The sequence below is a fragment of the Leucoraja erinacea genome, chromosome 10 (assembly GCF_028641065.1).
Source record: "Leucoraja erinacea ecotype New England chromosome 10, Leri_hhj_1, whole genome shotgun sequence".
Lineage (NCBI taxonomy): Eukaryota > Metazoa > Chordata > Chondrichthyes > Rajiformes > Rajidae > Leucoraja > Leucoraja erinaceus.
Genome location: NC_073386.1, coordinates 41,872,716 through 41,890,565, shown reverse-complemented (window position 1 = coordinate 41,890,565; position 17,850 = coordinate 41,872,716). Strand labels below are relative to the sequence as shown.

Below are 17,850 nucleotides of genomic sequence, written 5' to 3'. Positions count from 1 at the left end.
CCTGCCGCCAGAAGCTCCACAGACCGCGACTCCAAGATGTTGTAGGCCGCGGGCCAACGGTCGTAGTGTTTCTCCAGCGACCACCGGCAAGGGGGTCCGCGATGTTAAAGTCCCTGCTGCGCTGCCGCTGAAGCTCTGAACCCGACTCCGGGAAAGGCCGCGAGGAGGGGAGGGCGAAGATGCGACTAGAAAGAAAGTCGCATCTCCATCGAGGTATGTGCCTGAAAATGCTTTCCCCCTATTCCCCCCCCACAAAACACAGACAGGGAAAGACTAAAACATACTTTTGGACATACTAAAAAGAACAAAAAAAGTTGAAACAACGAACCCGCTGCAGGCGAGGCAACCGACTCGCAGAGCCACCAGAACCAGAACCTGCTTGGCCTGGGGAGCATTGGACTGAAGGTAGAGCATTGACATTATCTGCTGTATCTGTATCCCTGTCCTGGCCATGGCCCTCCTAAGGATCAGAGGACATGGCTTTAAGTTGAGGGGGGAAAGATTTAATGGGAACCTGAGGGGTAACTTTTTTTACACAAAGGGACCTGGTGTGTGTATGAAACAAGCTGCCAGAGGAGGTGGTTGAGGCAGGTAACATTTAAGATGCCAACCAGATGGCCCTGTAAACAGTACAATCACATTAGCCACATCGGTCTCATTTTTAAAGATATTCCCTTTATTCTAGCCATCCTTCCCCCTCTACAACTTCACACTAACTTGCTTTCTCATTTTCCCAGTTCTGATGAAGGGGCTTCCAACTAAAACCTTTTCTCTCCACGGATAACGCCTGACCTGCTGAGTGTCTCCAGCATTTCCTCTTTTCAGTTTTCAAATATCTGCACTCGTCTTACTTTCCCAGTTCTGATGAAGGTTCCTTAATCTGGTATTAACTCTGTTTCACTCTTTGTGGATGTTGCCTGTCCTGTTGGGTGTTTCCAGCACCTGCTATGGTTTGCTCCATGCCCCTCATATGTTGAATGAGAAATCCTGTCCATTCGAGTTCATCAGGTTGAACACACACTTTGTTACCCAAACTTTCTGAAGTGGCCCACAATGTGGCAAAGACACTGTGAGATCCCACACACTGCACCAGGCCTGAAATATTGGCTAGTGTTGGTCATGGTTTATTATTGCCAAGAAACCGTGAGAAACTTTGTTTTGCTTGTTATCCAGGCATACCATACTATTAATAAGTACTTAAGTGGTGCAAAAGAGAAAATAAACTGCAGAATAGTGTTGCAGCTAGAGAACGTGCAGATAACAAAGTGTATGGGGTGCAATGAGGTGGATTGGAAGATCAACATATTCATCCTTAGTTTATGAGGGGTCTGTTCAAGAGTCTGATAATCTGCCCAATGGGAGACGAGGGAATGGCCAGGGTGTGATTGGACCTTGATTATGTTAGATGTTTTTTTCCGAGGCAGCGTGAAGGCTTAATTGTAATCATGCAGATTAATTCCGCTGCCTGGATAACACCAACAAAAAAGCTTTTCACCGTGGCTCAGTACATGTGACAATAAACTAAATTAAAACTAAGTGTAGATGAAGTCCATAGGGATAATATTATCTAAATGGTGGCCGATTGGGAAAGGGGGAGACGCAGCGAGACCTGGGTGTCATGGTACACCAGTCATTGAAGGTAGGCATGCAGGTGCAGCAGGCAGTAAAGAAAGCGAATGGTATGTTAGCTTTCATTGCAAAAGGATTTGAGTATAGGAGCAGAGAGGTTCTACTGCAGTTGTACAGGGTCTTGGTGAGACCACACCTGGAGTATTGCGTACAGTTTTGGTCTCCAAATCTGAGGAAGGACATTATTGCCATAGAGGGAGGCAGAGACGGTTCACCAGACTGATTCCTGGGATGTCAGGACAGTCTTATGAAGAAAGACTGGATAGACTTGGTTTATACTCTCTAGAATTTAGAAGATTGAGAGGGGGATCTTATAGAAACTTACAAAATTCTTAAGGGGTTGGACAGGCTAGATGCAGGAAGATTGTTCCCGATGTTAGGGATGTCCAGGACAAGGGGTCACAGCTTAAGGATAAAGGGGAAATCCTTTAAAACCGAGATGAGAAGAACTTTTTTCACGCAGAGAGTGGTGAATCTCTGGAACTCTCTGCCACAGAGGGTAGTTGAGGCCAGTTCATTGGCTATATTTAAGAGGGAGTTAGATGTGGCTAAGGGGATCAGGGGGTATGGAGAGAAGGCAGGTACGGGATACTGAGTTGGATGATCAGCCATGATCATATTGAATGGCGGTGCAGGCTCGAAGGGCCGAATGGCCTACTCCTGCACCTAATTTCTATGTTTCTATAAGGGAGTGTGGGAGTTTGCCTTAAGTGACGGACTGGGCTGTGGAGCGGGCCTGGGTCACGGAGCCTTTCCATGAGGCTGAGCGCATGGACCAGACGCAGCGGCGGCAGCGGCGGAGGAGGGGGAGGAGGAGGAGGCCACCAACAGCCACGCTTGGCCAGGCCGACCCTGCAACGCCACCAGGACAATGGGCCTTTATGGTCAGGTCAAGAGCCCTGCACTTATAACTGGAACTTGAAAATGGCGCCAAAACTAGCAAGTATCTGAGACCATCTCAGGGTACGGTCAGAGATACTTGCAACTTTCCAAATCCTTGCCGTGGCTCCTCCTCCGCTACCCCTTGTCCGGCTGGGAGAGGTCAGAGGAGCGGGACGTAAGGGTTAAACGCGAGTTGAAACTTGTTTGCGGTGCAGCTTCACTCAGCCCGCAGTTTGCTTTTGATGTTTGCACAAGTTCCGCAATCTCTAGCGACCTGCGGGGTCAGCATCACAACCACGGACCCGTCGACTTGTCAGCTGTCTCCGCGCTCATTCTGATTCAGGGAACTTTTCAGCGTTTAACTTCAAACTTCACGGCTGGAGTGAGATTGAACCACGTTCACAGGTAAACGGGGAAGTTCCCGCTCCAGGTTCCAGGGGCGTCGTGACTTGGGACAGAGACGGGAGGCGAGAGGAAGAGGGTTACATCTCCTCCGGTTCTGTACAGAGGTTTGGGGAGCAGACTGTACATAGAGGAGAGGTCCTGGCTCAGAGCAGCTCTGGTCGCCTACCTGAGACGCAAAGATAGACACAAAAAGCAATTTAGCGGGTCAGGCTGCATCTCTGGAGCCCGCGGTTGGCGAGTCTAAGAGGAAGGGACAGAGAAGGATTGAGGAAGGGCATCAGGAGACTGCAGCAAGGAGGACATTAGGACAGGTCGGGAATAGGGGGAGGGTTTGCGGAAAGGAAGGGAGTCTTGGCGAAGTCGGGATTGGAGGGGATGTGTTGAGAGGGAGGAATCGGAGAGAGCAGGGATTGGGAGAGGAAGGGGTCGGGGGAGAGTAGGAATTGGGAGAACACATTAGGAGCAAAGGGATCGCGGGAAATTGATGGGGGAGTTTGGGGCAGGGATCGGGAGGTGGGTTAAAGGGCAAGGGATCGACGGCGAAGATAGGGAGAGGAGAGGAATGTGCTGGAGGGGAAGGGGCCGGAGGGAGGGATGAACTCGGTGGACATGAGGTCTTGGGCCGGATGCCCTCTCCGGAGATCCCTCCTCCCGTCGAAGCTCCTGCAGAGAAAGACCTCCCTCTCACCGGCCGCCCTGTGTCCCGGTGGAAGAGGGAGTGTGAGGATCGAGGGGCCCCGGCCCGGGGCACCCGCTAGTCCCTCTGCTGTTGCTGTCTCCCACAGTGCGGCGCTCCCTCAATACTGTCCCTCCCACAATGGAGCGCTCCCTCAATATCACTCCTCTCACAGTGGGGCGCTCCCTCAATGCTGCCCCTCCCATAATGGAGCGCTCCCTCAATACTGCCCCTCCCACAATGGAGCGCTCCCTCAATACTGCCCCTCCCACAATGGAGCGCTCCCTCAATGGACTGCAATACTGCCCCCACAATGGGGCGCTCCCTCAGTACTGCCCCTCCCACAATGGAGCGCTCCCTCAATACTGCCCCCACAATGGGGCGCTCCCTCAGTACTGATTGTGGGGGTGGGGATTAGTGGCAGAAATGATGGAGACTTTACAAGACTTTTGGCAAGGCACATGGACATGCATTGACATCATGTTTGGCACAGACATTCACAAATTCACGTTATAGGAGCCCATCGAGTCTACTCTGCCAATCAATCATGGCTGATATCTGCCTCCTAATCCCATTTTCCTGCCTTCTCCACATAACCCTTGACACCCATTCTAATCAAGAATTTGGCCATCTCTGCCTGAAATATATCCACTGACGGCCTCTGCAGCCCTCTGTGGAAACGAGTTCTACAGATTAACCGCCCTCTGACTAAAGAAGTTCCTCCTCACCTCCTTTCTAACAGAGCGCCCTTTAATTCTGAGGCTCTGACCTCTGGTCCTAGACTCTCCCACCAGTGGAAACATCCTTTCCACATCAACTCTATCTATGCCTTTCATTATTGTGTAAGTTTTAGACATTATGGGTTGAAGTGCCTATTAAAGGTTCCATAAAGTTAAGGTTCCTATTAAATCTTTCCCCACCTCATCTTAAAATATCTCAATATGATTACAGTGAAGTTCTATGGGTGTGCTGAGGTTATACAGAGGTACAATGGATGTGCCAGTTTCCATGAAATTAATGACTACCTGTACACCTCCCCCTTGCCTGCTTTGTCTGTGTAGGATGAAGTTCCTCTGTGTGCTGCTCTGTGCTGTGTTGGTCAGGGCTGCCCAGCCCTCTACTGCCAATGAAGACAGGTTGTCCCACTGCAACATCAAACTGAGGGACATCCCGGGTCAACCCATGTGTGTGTACCGGACTCCGGACAAGGCCGCCCAGCCAACTGAGACACGGCAGAAGGCCGGCCCGCAAAACGCCAAGAAGCCTCCGGGCAACACAAACCCTCGGGTCTGGGAGCTGTCTCGGGCCAACAGCAAGTTTGCCTTTGAGTTTTATAAACGCCTTGCCAACTCGAAGAGCAATGGCGAAAACATCTTCATGTCGCCACTCAGTATCTCCACCGCCTTCGCCATGACTAAGCTGGGCGCCTGCGGCGATACTCTACAGCAGCTGATGGAGGTAAGTGCCCACAACCCGCAGGGAGGCGAGAGGAGAGGGGTTTAGGCATTGGCATGGAGTAGGAGTATGTTAATCCCTGTACTGCTGGGCCGAAGGGCCAGTCCCTTCAATTCCTGAACCCAATTTGTTCTTGGCAGACACAACTATCACACCACTGAGTGAGGGCCGCACTGTGGGAGGGGCAGTAACAAGGGAGTGCTGCACTTGGGAAGTGACATTAACATACACAACCTGGCAACAGGCTGCATCTGGAGATATTGGAGCAGATGATGGAATGTCTGTTTAGTTTAAAGATACAGCTGGAAACAGACCTTTCAGTCGACCTAGTCCACACTGACCATTGATAATCACCCATTGACACTAATTATACGGTTATCCCACTTTCACATCCACTCCCTACACCTGAGGGACAATTTCCCAGGGGACAATTAACCTACAAACCCGCGCGTCTTTGGTATGTGGGAGGGAACTGAAGCACCCGGAGGAAGCCCACACGGTCACAGGGAGGACTTGCAAACTCCACACAGACAGCCTATGAATGAAAGATAGACAAAAATGCTGGAGAAACTCAGCGGGTGAGGCAGCATCTGTGGAGCGAAGGAATAGGTGACGTTTCAGGTCGAGACCCTTCTTCAGACCTATGAATGAAGGTCTCCCCCACCCGCTTCCCTTTCCTCCCTCCCTTTTCCATTTGCCCGCTCCCATCTCCCTTTCTTCTTTCCTCCTTCTCCAGGTCTTTAGATTTGACACCATCACAGAAAAGACCTCGGACCAAGTGCACTACTTCTTTGCCAAACTTAACTGCCGGCTTTACCGCAAAGCCAACAAGTCGTCGGAACTGGTGTCTGCCAACCGCCTCTTCGGGGACAAGTCGCTGACCTACAACAGAACCTTCCAGAACATCAGTGAGGCAGTGTACAACGCAAAGCTGATACCTGTCAACTTCAGGGTGAGCGGGGAAATTGCGGGAGTGAGGGATAGGGAGATGGATGGCAGGAAAGTGGAAGGAAAGGAGATGGGGAAGGGGAAGAGCAACTGTGGAAGAGAGGGGAGAAGAAGAGGAGAACTGCTCTAAGGAAGCCATGGCAGGAAAGAGGACAGGAATGGTGGGATTAGAACTCTATACATGTGGGAATGAGGTTTGTGGGAAAAACAATACAATACAATACAATACCATTTATTGTCATTTGAGCCTCCTCAGTGAGGCTCAAACGAAATTCACTGTGATGGAAGGCAAAGTCTTTTCTATCGACTGTTCTCCATTTCTCTCCCAATTTCCAAGCCCCAGGCGGGCGATGCTAAGTCCCACGGTCATTTTAGGCCGTGCCGGGCGATTTACGGCCCCGCTCCCGGTCTAAAAGTCACAATGTTGGAGCCCCCGGCGGGCGCTGGAATGTCCCACGGCCATGAAGCCGTGCCGGGCGATGTACGGCCCCGCTCCGGGTCGTTCCAACCTCGCGACACGGGCTGGAGATGTTGCGTTGCGGGAGCTCCGGGAAGCGGTCTCCCCCCCCGGACCCGCGAGCTCCCGATGTCCCAGTCCACCGGACCTGCGGCTGCGTTGCTGGAGCCTCCGAGCCCCAGGAGTCGAGTCGCAGCAGCGAGTCACCACCGCTTCGCACGCTCCGAGGCCGGCCAGCCCCACGATAGTGAGTCCGCAGCTCTGTAGTCTCCTGAGCCCCCGGGTCGTTCAGGTTGGAGGCCGCTCCATGGTGCTAGGCCCCAACGACAACGGAGACTCGACAGGGAAAATGTCGGGTCTCCCGGACAGGGAAGAGATTTTAAACAGTTTCTCCCCCCCACCATATACACATTTAAAACCAGTATTTTAAAAAACACCAACACTACATTCAACTAGACAAAAAATAAAAAAAGACAGACGGGCCGTAGGGGCCGCTGCAACGGGTGAGTCGTGCCGCCAAAACTCACCTCCCTTCTGTGGACCACTGTGTTGAGGAAAAGCCTGAAGAGCCTCTGCTCCTCCCTGGGAGATTTGGCAGTCAATTTGCGAGAGGTCCATTAAGAGGTGCTCCTGCCATTGCCAGGATAATCCTTGGGCTGTTGTCCTAGGAACCATATCAACAGGACCACATCTATTATCTTGCATAGATATTATGTGTTAAGGGGAGGGGGAGGGGGAAGGGGGGGGTGGCAGCCTGCTACAATACCTCAACCATTGTGTAAAATCCTGTGGGACCTTGCTGTGCATAGATTATGCTTCCCTCCTGATAAACAATGACTAACCCACAGCAAAACGTCTCCTCCGGCTGCGAGGCATAGGGACGACTTGAGGCAGTTGAACACAGAAAGTAATTATGGTCTTTCTTTGGTAGGAGAAGCCCAAGATTGCCAGGAACTTCATTAACGCTTGGGTGGCCAATAAGACTGAAGGTCTTATCAAGGGAGTCATCCCTCCAGATGCAATAACTCCCTTCACCACCTTGGTCATCATCAATACCATCTATTTTAAGGTGAGTTCACCCATCTCCAGCATACCTGCTGACCTCCCCAGACCCCTGTGTCTCTGATTGTTGAGGGATATGAGATCTTCCAGGCTTTCTCAGGAGTTGAAAGAGCCAGAGATCTCTTATGTCAGCTCTCAGTAACTGTTGTTTTGTTCCAGATGTTTCCTGGACAGGCTCGAACCAAATTCCATAGTTCTAACAAGGTGAACATAATAAAGTAGCACAAGGCACTGAAACAGAAGGAAACATTTGAACCAGTTTTGCCACTCAACAAATTCATTTTGGGTCTGCTAGTTCACCACCCTTTCCCTGCACCATCTTTACATAGCCTCTTGGTGTGACTGCAGTTGAAGTAGTGTGTGCAGTGTTGGCTTCCTCACTAAATAGAAATGTGTATGTTCAATGGGGTCTCGCTTCCTTCTTCCAAACTAGAGTTTAGAAGGATGAGACGGGATCTTATTGAGACATATAAGACTATTAAGGGTTTGGACACGCTAGAGGCAGGAAACGTGTTCCCAATGTTGGGGTAGTCTAGAACCAAGGGCTACAGTTTAAGAAGGGGTAAGCCATTATATCTGGATACTCTGATAGAGTTCAACATGCAGTCACTTCCACCAAACATGTCCAGCATCACAGACTGGTTATGTTTCTAGCCGGATCGACAGAAAATGCTGGATAAACTCAGCACGACCAGCTGGAGAGAAGGAAAGGGTGGGTCGAAACCCTTCAGAAGCATTTTGTATCTATGGGAAAGATCGAAAATTTCATGTATCGTCCAACTCAGTATCCTGTACCTGCCTTCTCTCCATACCCCCCGATCCCTTTAGCCACAAGGGCCACATCTAACTCCCTCTTAAATATAGCCAATGAACTAGCTTCAACTACATTCTATGGCAGAGAATTCACAGATTCACCACTGTGTGAAAAATGTTTTTCTCATCTCGGTCCTAAAGGATTTCCCCTTTATCCTTAAACTGTGATCCCTTGTCCTGGACTTCCCCAACATCGGGAACAATCTTCCTGCATCTAGCCTGTCCAACCCTTTAAGAATTTTGTAAGTTTCTATAAGATACCCCCTCAATCTTCTAAATTCTAGCGAGTACAAGCCGAGTCTATCCAGTCTTTCTTCATATGAAAGTCCTGACATCCCAGGAATCAGTCTGGTGAACTTTCTCTGTACTCCCTCTATGGCAAGAATGTCTTTCCTCAGATTTGGAGACCAAAACTGTACGCAATACTCCAGGTGTGGTCTCACCAAGACCTTGTACAACTGCAGTAGAATCTCCCTGCTCCTATACTCAAATCCTTTTGCTATGAATGCCAACATACCATTCGCTTTCTTCACTGCCTGCTGCACCTGCATGCCTACTTTCAATGACTGGTGTACCATGACACCCAGGTCTCGTTGCATCTCCCCTTTCCCTAATCGGCCACCATTTAGGTAATAGTCTACTTTCCTGTTTTTGCCACCAAAGTGGATAACCTCACATTTATCCACATTAAACTGCATCTGCCATGCATTTGCCCACTCACCCAGCCTATCCAAATCACCTTGCAGCCTCCTAGCATCCTCCTCACAGCTAACACTGCCCCCAGCTTCATGTTATCCGCAAACTTGGAGATGTTGCATTCAATTCCCTCGTCCAAATCATTAATATATATTGTAAATAGCTGGGGCCCCAGCACTGAGCCTTGCGGTACCCCACTAGTCACTGTCTACCAATCTGAAAAGGACCCGTTTACTCCTACGCTTTGCTTCCTGTTTGCCAGCCAGTTCTCTATCCATCTATCTCTATCTACACATCCTCTATCTATCACATCAATACTGAACTCCAAATACCGTGTGCTTTAAGTTTGTATACTAATCTCTTATGTGGGACCTTGTCGAAAGCCAGATACACCACATCCACTGGTTCTCCGTTATCCACTCTACGTTACATCCTCGAAAAATTCTATAAGATTCGTCAGACATAATTTACCTTTCGTAAATCCATGCTAACTTTGTCCAATGATTTCACCACTTTCCCAATGTGCTGCTATTCCATTTTTAATAACTGACTAGCAATTTCCTCACTACCGATGTTAGACTAACTGGTCTGTAATTCCATATTTTCCCTCCCCCTTTTTTAAAAAGTGGGGTTACATTAGCTACCCTCCAATCCTCAGGAACTACTCCAGAATCTAAAGAGTTTTGAAAAATTATCACTAATGCATCCACTTTCTGGGGCTACTTCCTTAAGTACTCTGGGATGCAGCCTATCTGGCCCTGGGGATTTATCGGCCTTTAATCCATTCAATTTACCTAACACCACTTCCTGGCTAACCTGGATTTCACTCAGTTCCTCCATCTCATTTGACCCGCGGTCCCCTGCTATTTCCGGCAGATTATTTATGTCTTCCTTAGTGAAGACGGAACCAAAGTAGTTATTCAATTGGTCTGCCATGTCCTTGTTCCCCATGATCAATTCACCTGTTTCTGACTGCAAAGAAGCTACATTTGTTTTAACTAATCTCTTTCTCTTCACATATCTATAAATACATTTGTAGTCAGTTTTTATGTTCCCTGCCAGTTTTCTTTCATAATCTATTTTCCCTTTCCTAATTAAGTCCTTTGTCCTCCTCTGTTGGACTCTGAATTTCTCCCAGTCCTCTGGCAGGCTGCTTTTTCTGGCTAATTTGTACGCTTCATCTTTTGTTTTGATACTATCCTTGATTTCCCTAGTTATCCACGGATGCACTACCTTCCCCAATTTATTCTTTTGCCAGACTGGGATGAACAATTGTTGTAGTTCATCCATGCAGTCTTTAAATGTGTTCCATTGCATATCCACCGCCAACCTTTTAAGAATCAATTGCCAGTCAATCTTGGCCAATTCACGTCTCATACCCTCAAAGTTACCTTTGTTTAAGTTCAGAATCCTTGTTTCTGAATTAACAATGTCGCTCTCCACCCTAATGAAGAACTCAACCATATTATGGTCACTCTTGCCCAAGGGGCCACGCAAGACTGCTAACTAACCCTTCCTCATCACTCAACACCTAGTCTAAAATAGCCTGCTCTCTCGTTGGTTCCTCTACATGTTGGTTTAGAAAACTATCCCGCATGCATTCCAAGAAATCCTCTTCCTCAGCACCCCTGCCAATTTGATTTGCCCAATCTATATGTAGATTGAAGTCACCCATTATAACTGTTTTACCTTTGTTGCACGCATTTCTAATTTCCTGTTTGATGCAATCCCCAACTCCACTACTACTGTTGGGTGGCCTATACACAACACCCACTAGCGTTTTCTGCCCCTTAGTGTTTCGCAGCTCTACCCATATCGATTTCACATCCTCCATGCTAATGTCCTTCCTTTCCATTGCGTTAATCTCCTCTCTAACCAGCACCGCTACCCCACCTCCTTTTCCTTTCTGTCTATCCCTCCTGAATATTGAATATAAAGATTTCTTTATTCTTCTACTCAGATCACAGAACAGTACAGTGCAGGAATTGGCCCGTTGGATCACAATGTCCATGCCAGACATGATAACAAGTTAAATTAATCTCCTCAGACTGCACGTGATCCATATCTCTCCTTTCCACGCATATCCATGTACCTATCTCACAGCCTCAGTCATAGTCAGAGAGCGCAGAAACAGGCCCTTCGGCCCAACTCGCCCACACCAACAAACATGCCCCATTTACACTAGTCCCACGCCTGAATTCGGCCCCTATCCCTCTATCCTCTGCATTTATCTATCTAAATGCTTCATAAATGTTCTTAACTGCTTAACCGTCACTATTGTGTCTGCCTCCACCACCATTCCCAGCAGCACATTCCAGACGCCACCCTCAGTGTAAAAAAAACTTGCACAGAACACGTCCTTTAAATTTTCCTCTCTCAGCTTAAAGTTAAGTCCTTTGTTATTGGATTTCCCACCTTGGGAAAAAGATTCTGGCCGTCTACCCCATCTATGCCTCTCATAATTAAAAAAAACTTAAATCAAGTCTTCCGCATCCTCTGGCATTTCAGAGAAAACAATCCAAGTCCAACCTCTCCCTGTAGCTAATAGCCTCCAATCCAGGCATAATTCTGCACCCTTTTTAGAGCCTCCACATCCTCCCTCTAATGGGGCAACTAGAACGGCACGTTATAATCCAAATGCCACCTATCAAAGTCTTCCAAAGCTGCATCATAACTTCCTGACTCTTATACAATGCCCTAATCTAAGAATGCAAGCATACCGTGTGCCTATACCACTCGATCGACTTTTGTTGCCACTTTCAGGGTGTTATGGACTTACACCCCAATATCTCTGTACATCAATGCTGTTAAGGGCCATGCCATTTATTGTATATTCTCCCCTTACATTTTACCTCCCAAAGTGCAACACCTCATATTTGCTCAGATTAAACTCCATCTGCCATTTCTTCGGCCATTTCTGTAGCTGATCTATATCCCGCTGTATACTTTGACAACATTCCTCACAGTCTGCAAATCCTAAAATCTTGCTGCCATCTGAAAACCTACTAGCCAACCTGCCTTTGTTTACATCCATGTCATTTATGTATATCACAAATAGTAGAGGTTCCAGCACAGATTTCTGCGGAACTCCACTCGTTCCCACGGAACTCCACACGGAAATACACAGACAACCGGCCTGAATATAGTCCTTCCACCACAACCATTTATTTTTTACCAGTAAACCAGTTCTAAATTCATCTGATGAAGTCACTGTTAATCATGTCCATCTTCAGCTTCAGGATCATCCTACCGTGGGGGACTTTATCAAATACCCTACTAAAATCCATGTGACAACATCCACTGCCCTACCTTAACATAAAGGCCAGCATTCCCTTGTCGATTCATTTCTTATACATGACTCCTTCAGCTCTCGGCTCCCTTTTTCCCCATCCTATATATTTCACAGAATGAACAGTGATAGAGGGGATCACATAAACTGGGTTTTGGTTAGAAGGTGCTCTCCCTGAGGACCCAGCCGTAGCCCCTCGCGTTAACCCGCTCTGTGGCAGAGATCTGCCTGGACTGGCCAACCTATGGTTCCTGGCCTACATCGAGCCAAAGAACATGAATGCAAAGGACATCAAAGGTCCAGGTGACTGGAAAGGTTCATGGATCTCGGAGGATGCGGCAGAAGGAAATATTTTGCCGTAACTCCATGTTTCACGACCATCTCTGTAACCTGTTCCCTCTGTGGTATGTGCCCATCTTCTGCTCTCCTCAGTTCCCACTCTGGCAGCCAGCAGCAACCTGAGTCCCGAGCACTGAGTTCATTGCTCCCTAAAGCCATCCTCTTGGACAGGTCTATGGTCACTTGTCGTCGTATTGCCTTAAACAAGTTGCTCTCTTGGTTTGATTTTTTTAAACTCTCATGATACGCCTGCAGGTCAGAGAGAAGAATAATGAATGTGTCTGTGCAGGGCCTGTGGAAATCCATGTTTGAGGTGGACATGACTTCGCAGAGGACCTTTGAGAAGGCAGCTAACAGCCAGTGCCAGGTCCCGATGATGCAGCAACAGGGTTCCTTCCGTTATGCCAAGTTCCCAGCAGACAAAATGAAGATGATTGAGCTCCCGTACAAAGGCGACGATGTGTCCATGGTCCTGTTGCTGCCCATGGCAGGAGGCAACCTGCAGGAGATCGAGAGCCGGTTGACCCACGAGAAGGTGGTGAGTTGGCTCAGCAAGCTGAGCGCAGTGGAGGTGGAGCTCTCCCTTCCCCGCTTCCAAATCGAGGACACCTTCAGTCTGACCAACATGCTGAAGCAGATGGGCCTGGTGGACCTGTTCAACGCAGAGAAGGCCAGTCTTCCAGGTATAACTCCTGCTACCATCTCACGCCACTCACTCCATTACACTCATCACCCAGTTCTCCCATCTCCCATCTCCCATCTTGCAAATACCCTCCCATTCACCATCACAATTGCAACTGCCTGATTTCAGGCTTCCCACCTTTACCCCACTTCAATCATTCTCTCCAATTTGTTCTCTTCCCTTTCCGTGCATCCCTATCCTTTGTTCTGTCTAACCGTCCAACATTTCTATCCTTGCTCTTCCTTTCTCCGATCTCCTTTTTCTCCCTCCCACCCTCCATCCCATCTTCCTCCATTCCCTTCATTTATCTCCCTGACCTCCACCCCATTTCCCTCAGTAGCCTTCACTCCATCTCCCTCTCTAATCTCCACCCCGTCTCACTCCCCAACCTCCACCCCATCTCTCTCCCTCCTCTCCTGACATCTCCATCTGTAAAAGGGTTCCAAACCAAAACATCATCTATCCCTGTACCCTATTGATGCTGCCTGACGGTCTGAGTTCTTCTTTTGATCAAGATTCACCATTTGCAGCTCTGTATTACTCCATTGTACCTCCATCCATTTAGTTTCCTTTGTCAGGTCACTCCTGAGCCCATTTGTTATCTCTGCACCCCTCCACAAAATGGCTCCTTCTTCCCCACCCTCACCAGGCCAAACTAACCAAAGCTTTGAACCATGCCGTCATGAACCACATTCAGCCATGCACATAGTGGGTGAGAACGACCTTGTTGCTTTAGGTTTTACAGCAGTGTGGAGCCTGTGGACTGTCTCAAACCATTGGTGTTTGCTTTTACAACTTACTGCGCACTATGTCCGATTGGGGGAAGGCTGACTGTGTTTATCTTACAGGAATAGTTGAAGGAATGCACACTGATCTTTACGTCTCTGATGCATTTCACAAAGCCTTCTTGGAGGTATGTTGTTTTAGTTCTTACTTGTTAATGAGCCTTAAGTTGGCCTGACAGTTGCTCTATAGAAATGTAACATTGCAGCTGAAAAGTATATTGAAACCCTCTTGCTTGCATGCCTTTCTTGGATGCAACCACTTACGTTCTGCTTTACTGCATATTTATAACTCTCTGCTGTACAAATATTCGTGGCCACAGTTGGAAAGTCTCTGTCCCATATCCCACTGTAATATTCCAATTAGACAATGATCAGTTATAATATAATGTATATTATGTCATATATAATGTATAATATATATATAACAATATACGTTTGCAAGTTATAAGAGCAGAATTAGATCATTTGGCCCATGAAGTCTACTACGCCATTCAAGCATGGCTGAGCTATTCTTTCTCTCTCCACCCCATTCTCCTGCCTTTTCCCCATTACCCCTGACAGCTAATCATGAATCTATCAATCTGCCTTAAAAATATCCATTGACTTGGCCTCCATAGCCGTATGTGGCAATGAATTCCACAGAATCATCACCCATCGCAGGAGTTGCCTGTATTGCAAAGTAATCCAATTTAGCTTGTTTATACATTCAAATCCCATTCAGAACTCTGATCCCTGAAAGTGGGTTAAGTAAAATAACTGGATCCTGAGGACTGTCACATGCACAGTGGGAATGTGAGGTGCTGCTCCTCACACTTTCATTGGGCTGCGTTGATGCAGTTAGGATGCCAAAGACAGAGAGGTCAGGGTGCGATGGAATTGTTGAATTCCTATCTCATAGTCCGAGCCTCTTTTAGTCTGACAAATCAGAGAGAGCATTATCTCCGTAACTAATCTGTGCAAGAGCATCGCTTGCTGCTTTACTCCGTCTTGAATCAGACTCTACCTGGTCTAGACAGTCTGATGGAAGGTTGTGCACTCTATACTATTTTCTTTTTTTAAACTTTATTTTTCTTGTGTTTTACTGATTGCCCAGGCCAGGCACCAATGCAGGCCTGTAACTATAGATCAGTCAGCATGAAACCTGTCGGTTGTAAATGCTTGAATCCATTATTAAGGAGGTAGAATTATACAGCATGAAAATAGACCCTTCAGTCCAATTAGGCCATGCTGACTGAGGTGTCTTCCTGAGCTGACACCATTTGTGTGCATTTGGCCCATTTCCCGCTAAACCTTTCCTGTCCATGCACATGTTCAAATTTTGTTTAAATGTTCAAGAACAGTTTCTTCCCTGATGTCATCAGGAACTTGAGCAGACCTCTCGTAAACTACGGATATATTCCCAAACTCTCAATCTACCTCTTTTCAGCCCCTTATGTTTTTTTTTTAAATCTGCACTTTCTCTGTAGTTGTAACTAAATTCTGCATTTAACTTTAAAATGTGCTTATTTTTTCTTTTGAACTACCTGATGTGATATGTGGTTAAGATCTGCCTGGATAGCACACAAATCAAAGATTTTCACTGTATCGCTGTACACATGACAAAAACACAATACCAATAAAGGGTCAATGTTGGAGTCAGATCTGCTCAACATAAATATGTCTGAAAAGCAAGTGGTGTAGAAGGCATTTATTATGGGACAGAGTAGAGGGAGCTTGACTCTGTATGTAACTCATGCTGTCCTTGCTTGGGGAGTGTGTGATGGGACAGTGCAGAGAGTTTTACTCTGTATCTGACTTTGCTGTCCCTGCCTTTTTTTTGCAGTGTAGCAGGGTTTTCACAACATGTTGTGATTATCTAGGAGGAAAGAACTGCAGATGCTGGTTTAAATCGAAGGTAGACACAAAATGCTGCAGTAACTCAGCGGGACAGGCAGCATCTCTGGAGAGAAGGAATGGGTGACTGTGCAGTGTAAAGGCTGTGTTGCATTGTATAATTGCCAATCCAACCGTATGCCCCTGCCCTGGGAGGGTTTGAGGGGGGTTCTGCGTTGTTGTGTTGGGTTGGACTGACATGGGCACTTTGCTGGCAGGTGAACGAGGAGGGCAGCAAAGCTGCATCAGCCACGGCCGTGATGTTAATGGGGCGTTCGTTGCGGCCAAACCTGGAGATCTTCAATGCCAACCGGCCTTTCATCCTGCTGATTCGGGAAGTCGGCATCAACGCTATCATCTTCATAGGGAGAGTATCTGACCCCTGCAGTCCCCCACAGCCACGAGGGGAGTGAATGGCTCTGTTGTTATGGCAATAACACAAAATTAATCATGTGCTTACGGGGTTGTTATCTTATTAAAAGAAATTAAGAAAGATAGACTTTGCTGTCACTTCTTTCAAACCTCGGGGGCATTCAACAGCATCTCACAGTGAACAAATATAATCGGAAAGCAAAATACTGCAGTTGCTGCAAACCTGAAATAAAACACAAAGCTGGAAATGCTCAAGCAAGTTGGAAAGCACCTGTGGAGAGAGTTAATAATTCATCTGCGGAGATGCCGCCTGACCTGCTGAGTATTAAGGATAAAGGGGAAATCCTTTAAAACCGAAATGAGAAGAACTTTTTCACACAGAGAGTGGTGAATCTCTGGAACTCTCTGCCACAGAGGGTAGTTGAGGCCAGTTCATTGGCTATATTTAAGAGGGAGTTAGATGTGGCCCTTGTGGCTAAGGGGATCAGGGGGTATGGAGAGAAGGCAGGTACGGGATACTGAGTTGGATGATCAGCCATGATCATATTGAATGGCGGTGCAGGCTCGAAGGGCCGAATGGCCTACTCCTGCACCTAATTTCTATGTTTCTATTTCTTGCTTTGCTTCTGAAGTACGATTGCATTGTCTTTTCCTCTTCTCCATCTTCGCCCAGTCACTGAGGATCGAAGAAGACTTGCTTCCACTCCAGTTCTGTGGAGGCTCTCCTGCAGATGGGGCAAGAGTTGGCTGAAGTTGTTCGAGGTGCCTGCCATTTGCAATGGCTTCCGTGTGCTTGTGACAAACTGGTTCCCAGTGTTGTTCTGGGCACACATCCCCCATTCTGAGCACGTTTGAGACGAGGGTTCCCAGCAGTTGATGGCGATGTTACACTCTTACAAAGATTCTGCAAGAAAATCCATGCATGGTTTGCTCTGTCCACCATAATTTGTCCACCCATAATTGAACGTCTGGAACAAAACCGGTGGCCCACCATGTAAGGACAGCTTCAATGCTGGAAATACTGGCTTGGAACAGGGAGAATAAAACCCAAACCTTGGTCGTGTGAGTGAAAGAGAGGAGGATACTTTAGATTGTAGATGGTCCGCAGATTTGGTGAGAATAGATTTTATTGCAGAGATGTGGGAAGTAATGCATGTTGCCAATAGAGATCTCAAAAATTAATCAGGTTACCAACTGGCACAGAGATGTTGAGAGTGTACATCCATGGGCTCTTAACAGTGGGACAGGTCAAGAACAGGATTAACAGGGATGTAGGATTCTTGTCTTTACCGCCCAAAACAAGAACGAGATGAAGAACATAAGATACAAAAAGTAGCAGTCCTCTATTCTGCCCATCCACCATTCTCCAAGATTTTGGCTGTCTGTTTACCTCAGTATTTTCCTGCACCACATATTTTAATATCCAGAAATCTGTTCTGAATAAACTGTGACTGAGCCTCCACGGCCTCCTGAGTCGAAAATTTAAAC

The 17,850-nt window shown here is 47.4% G+C and overlaps 1 protein-coding gene across 1 annotated transcript; it reads left to right on the top strand.

The window, feature by feature from the left end:
• The first annotated feature begins 2,490 nt into the window (after window positions 1-2,490).
• serpinc1 (serpin peptidase inhibitor, clade C (antithrombin), member 1) lies at window positions 2,491-16,483 on the top strand. The gene is made up of 7 exons (XM_055642034.1): window positions 2,491-2,916; window positions 4,654-5,050; window positions 5,784-5,999; window positions 7,384-7,521; window positions 12,941-13,334; window positions 14,182-14,246; window positions 16,209-16,483. Exons 2-7 carry the CDS (start codon window positions 4,655-4,657, stop codon window positions 16,401-16,403), a joined length of 1,404 nt encoding a protein of 467 aa, XP_055498009.1. The 5' UTR covers window positions 2,491-2,916; window position 4,654; the 3' UTR covers window positions 16,404-16,483.
• Window positions 16,484-17,850: the final 1,367 nt, after the last annotated feature.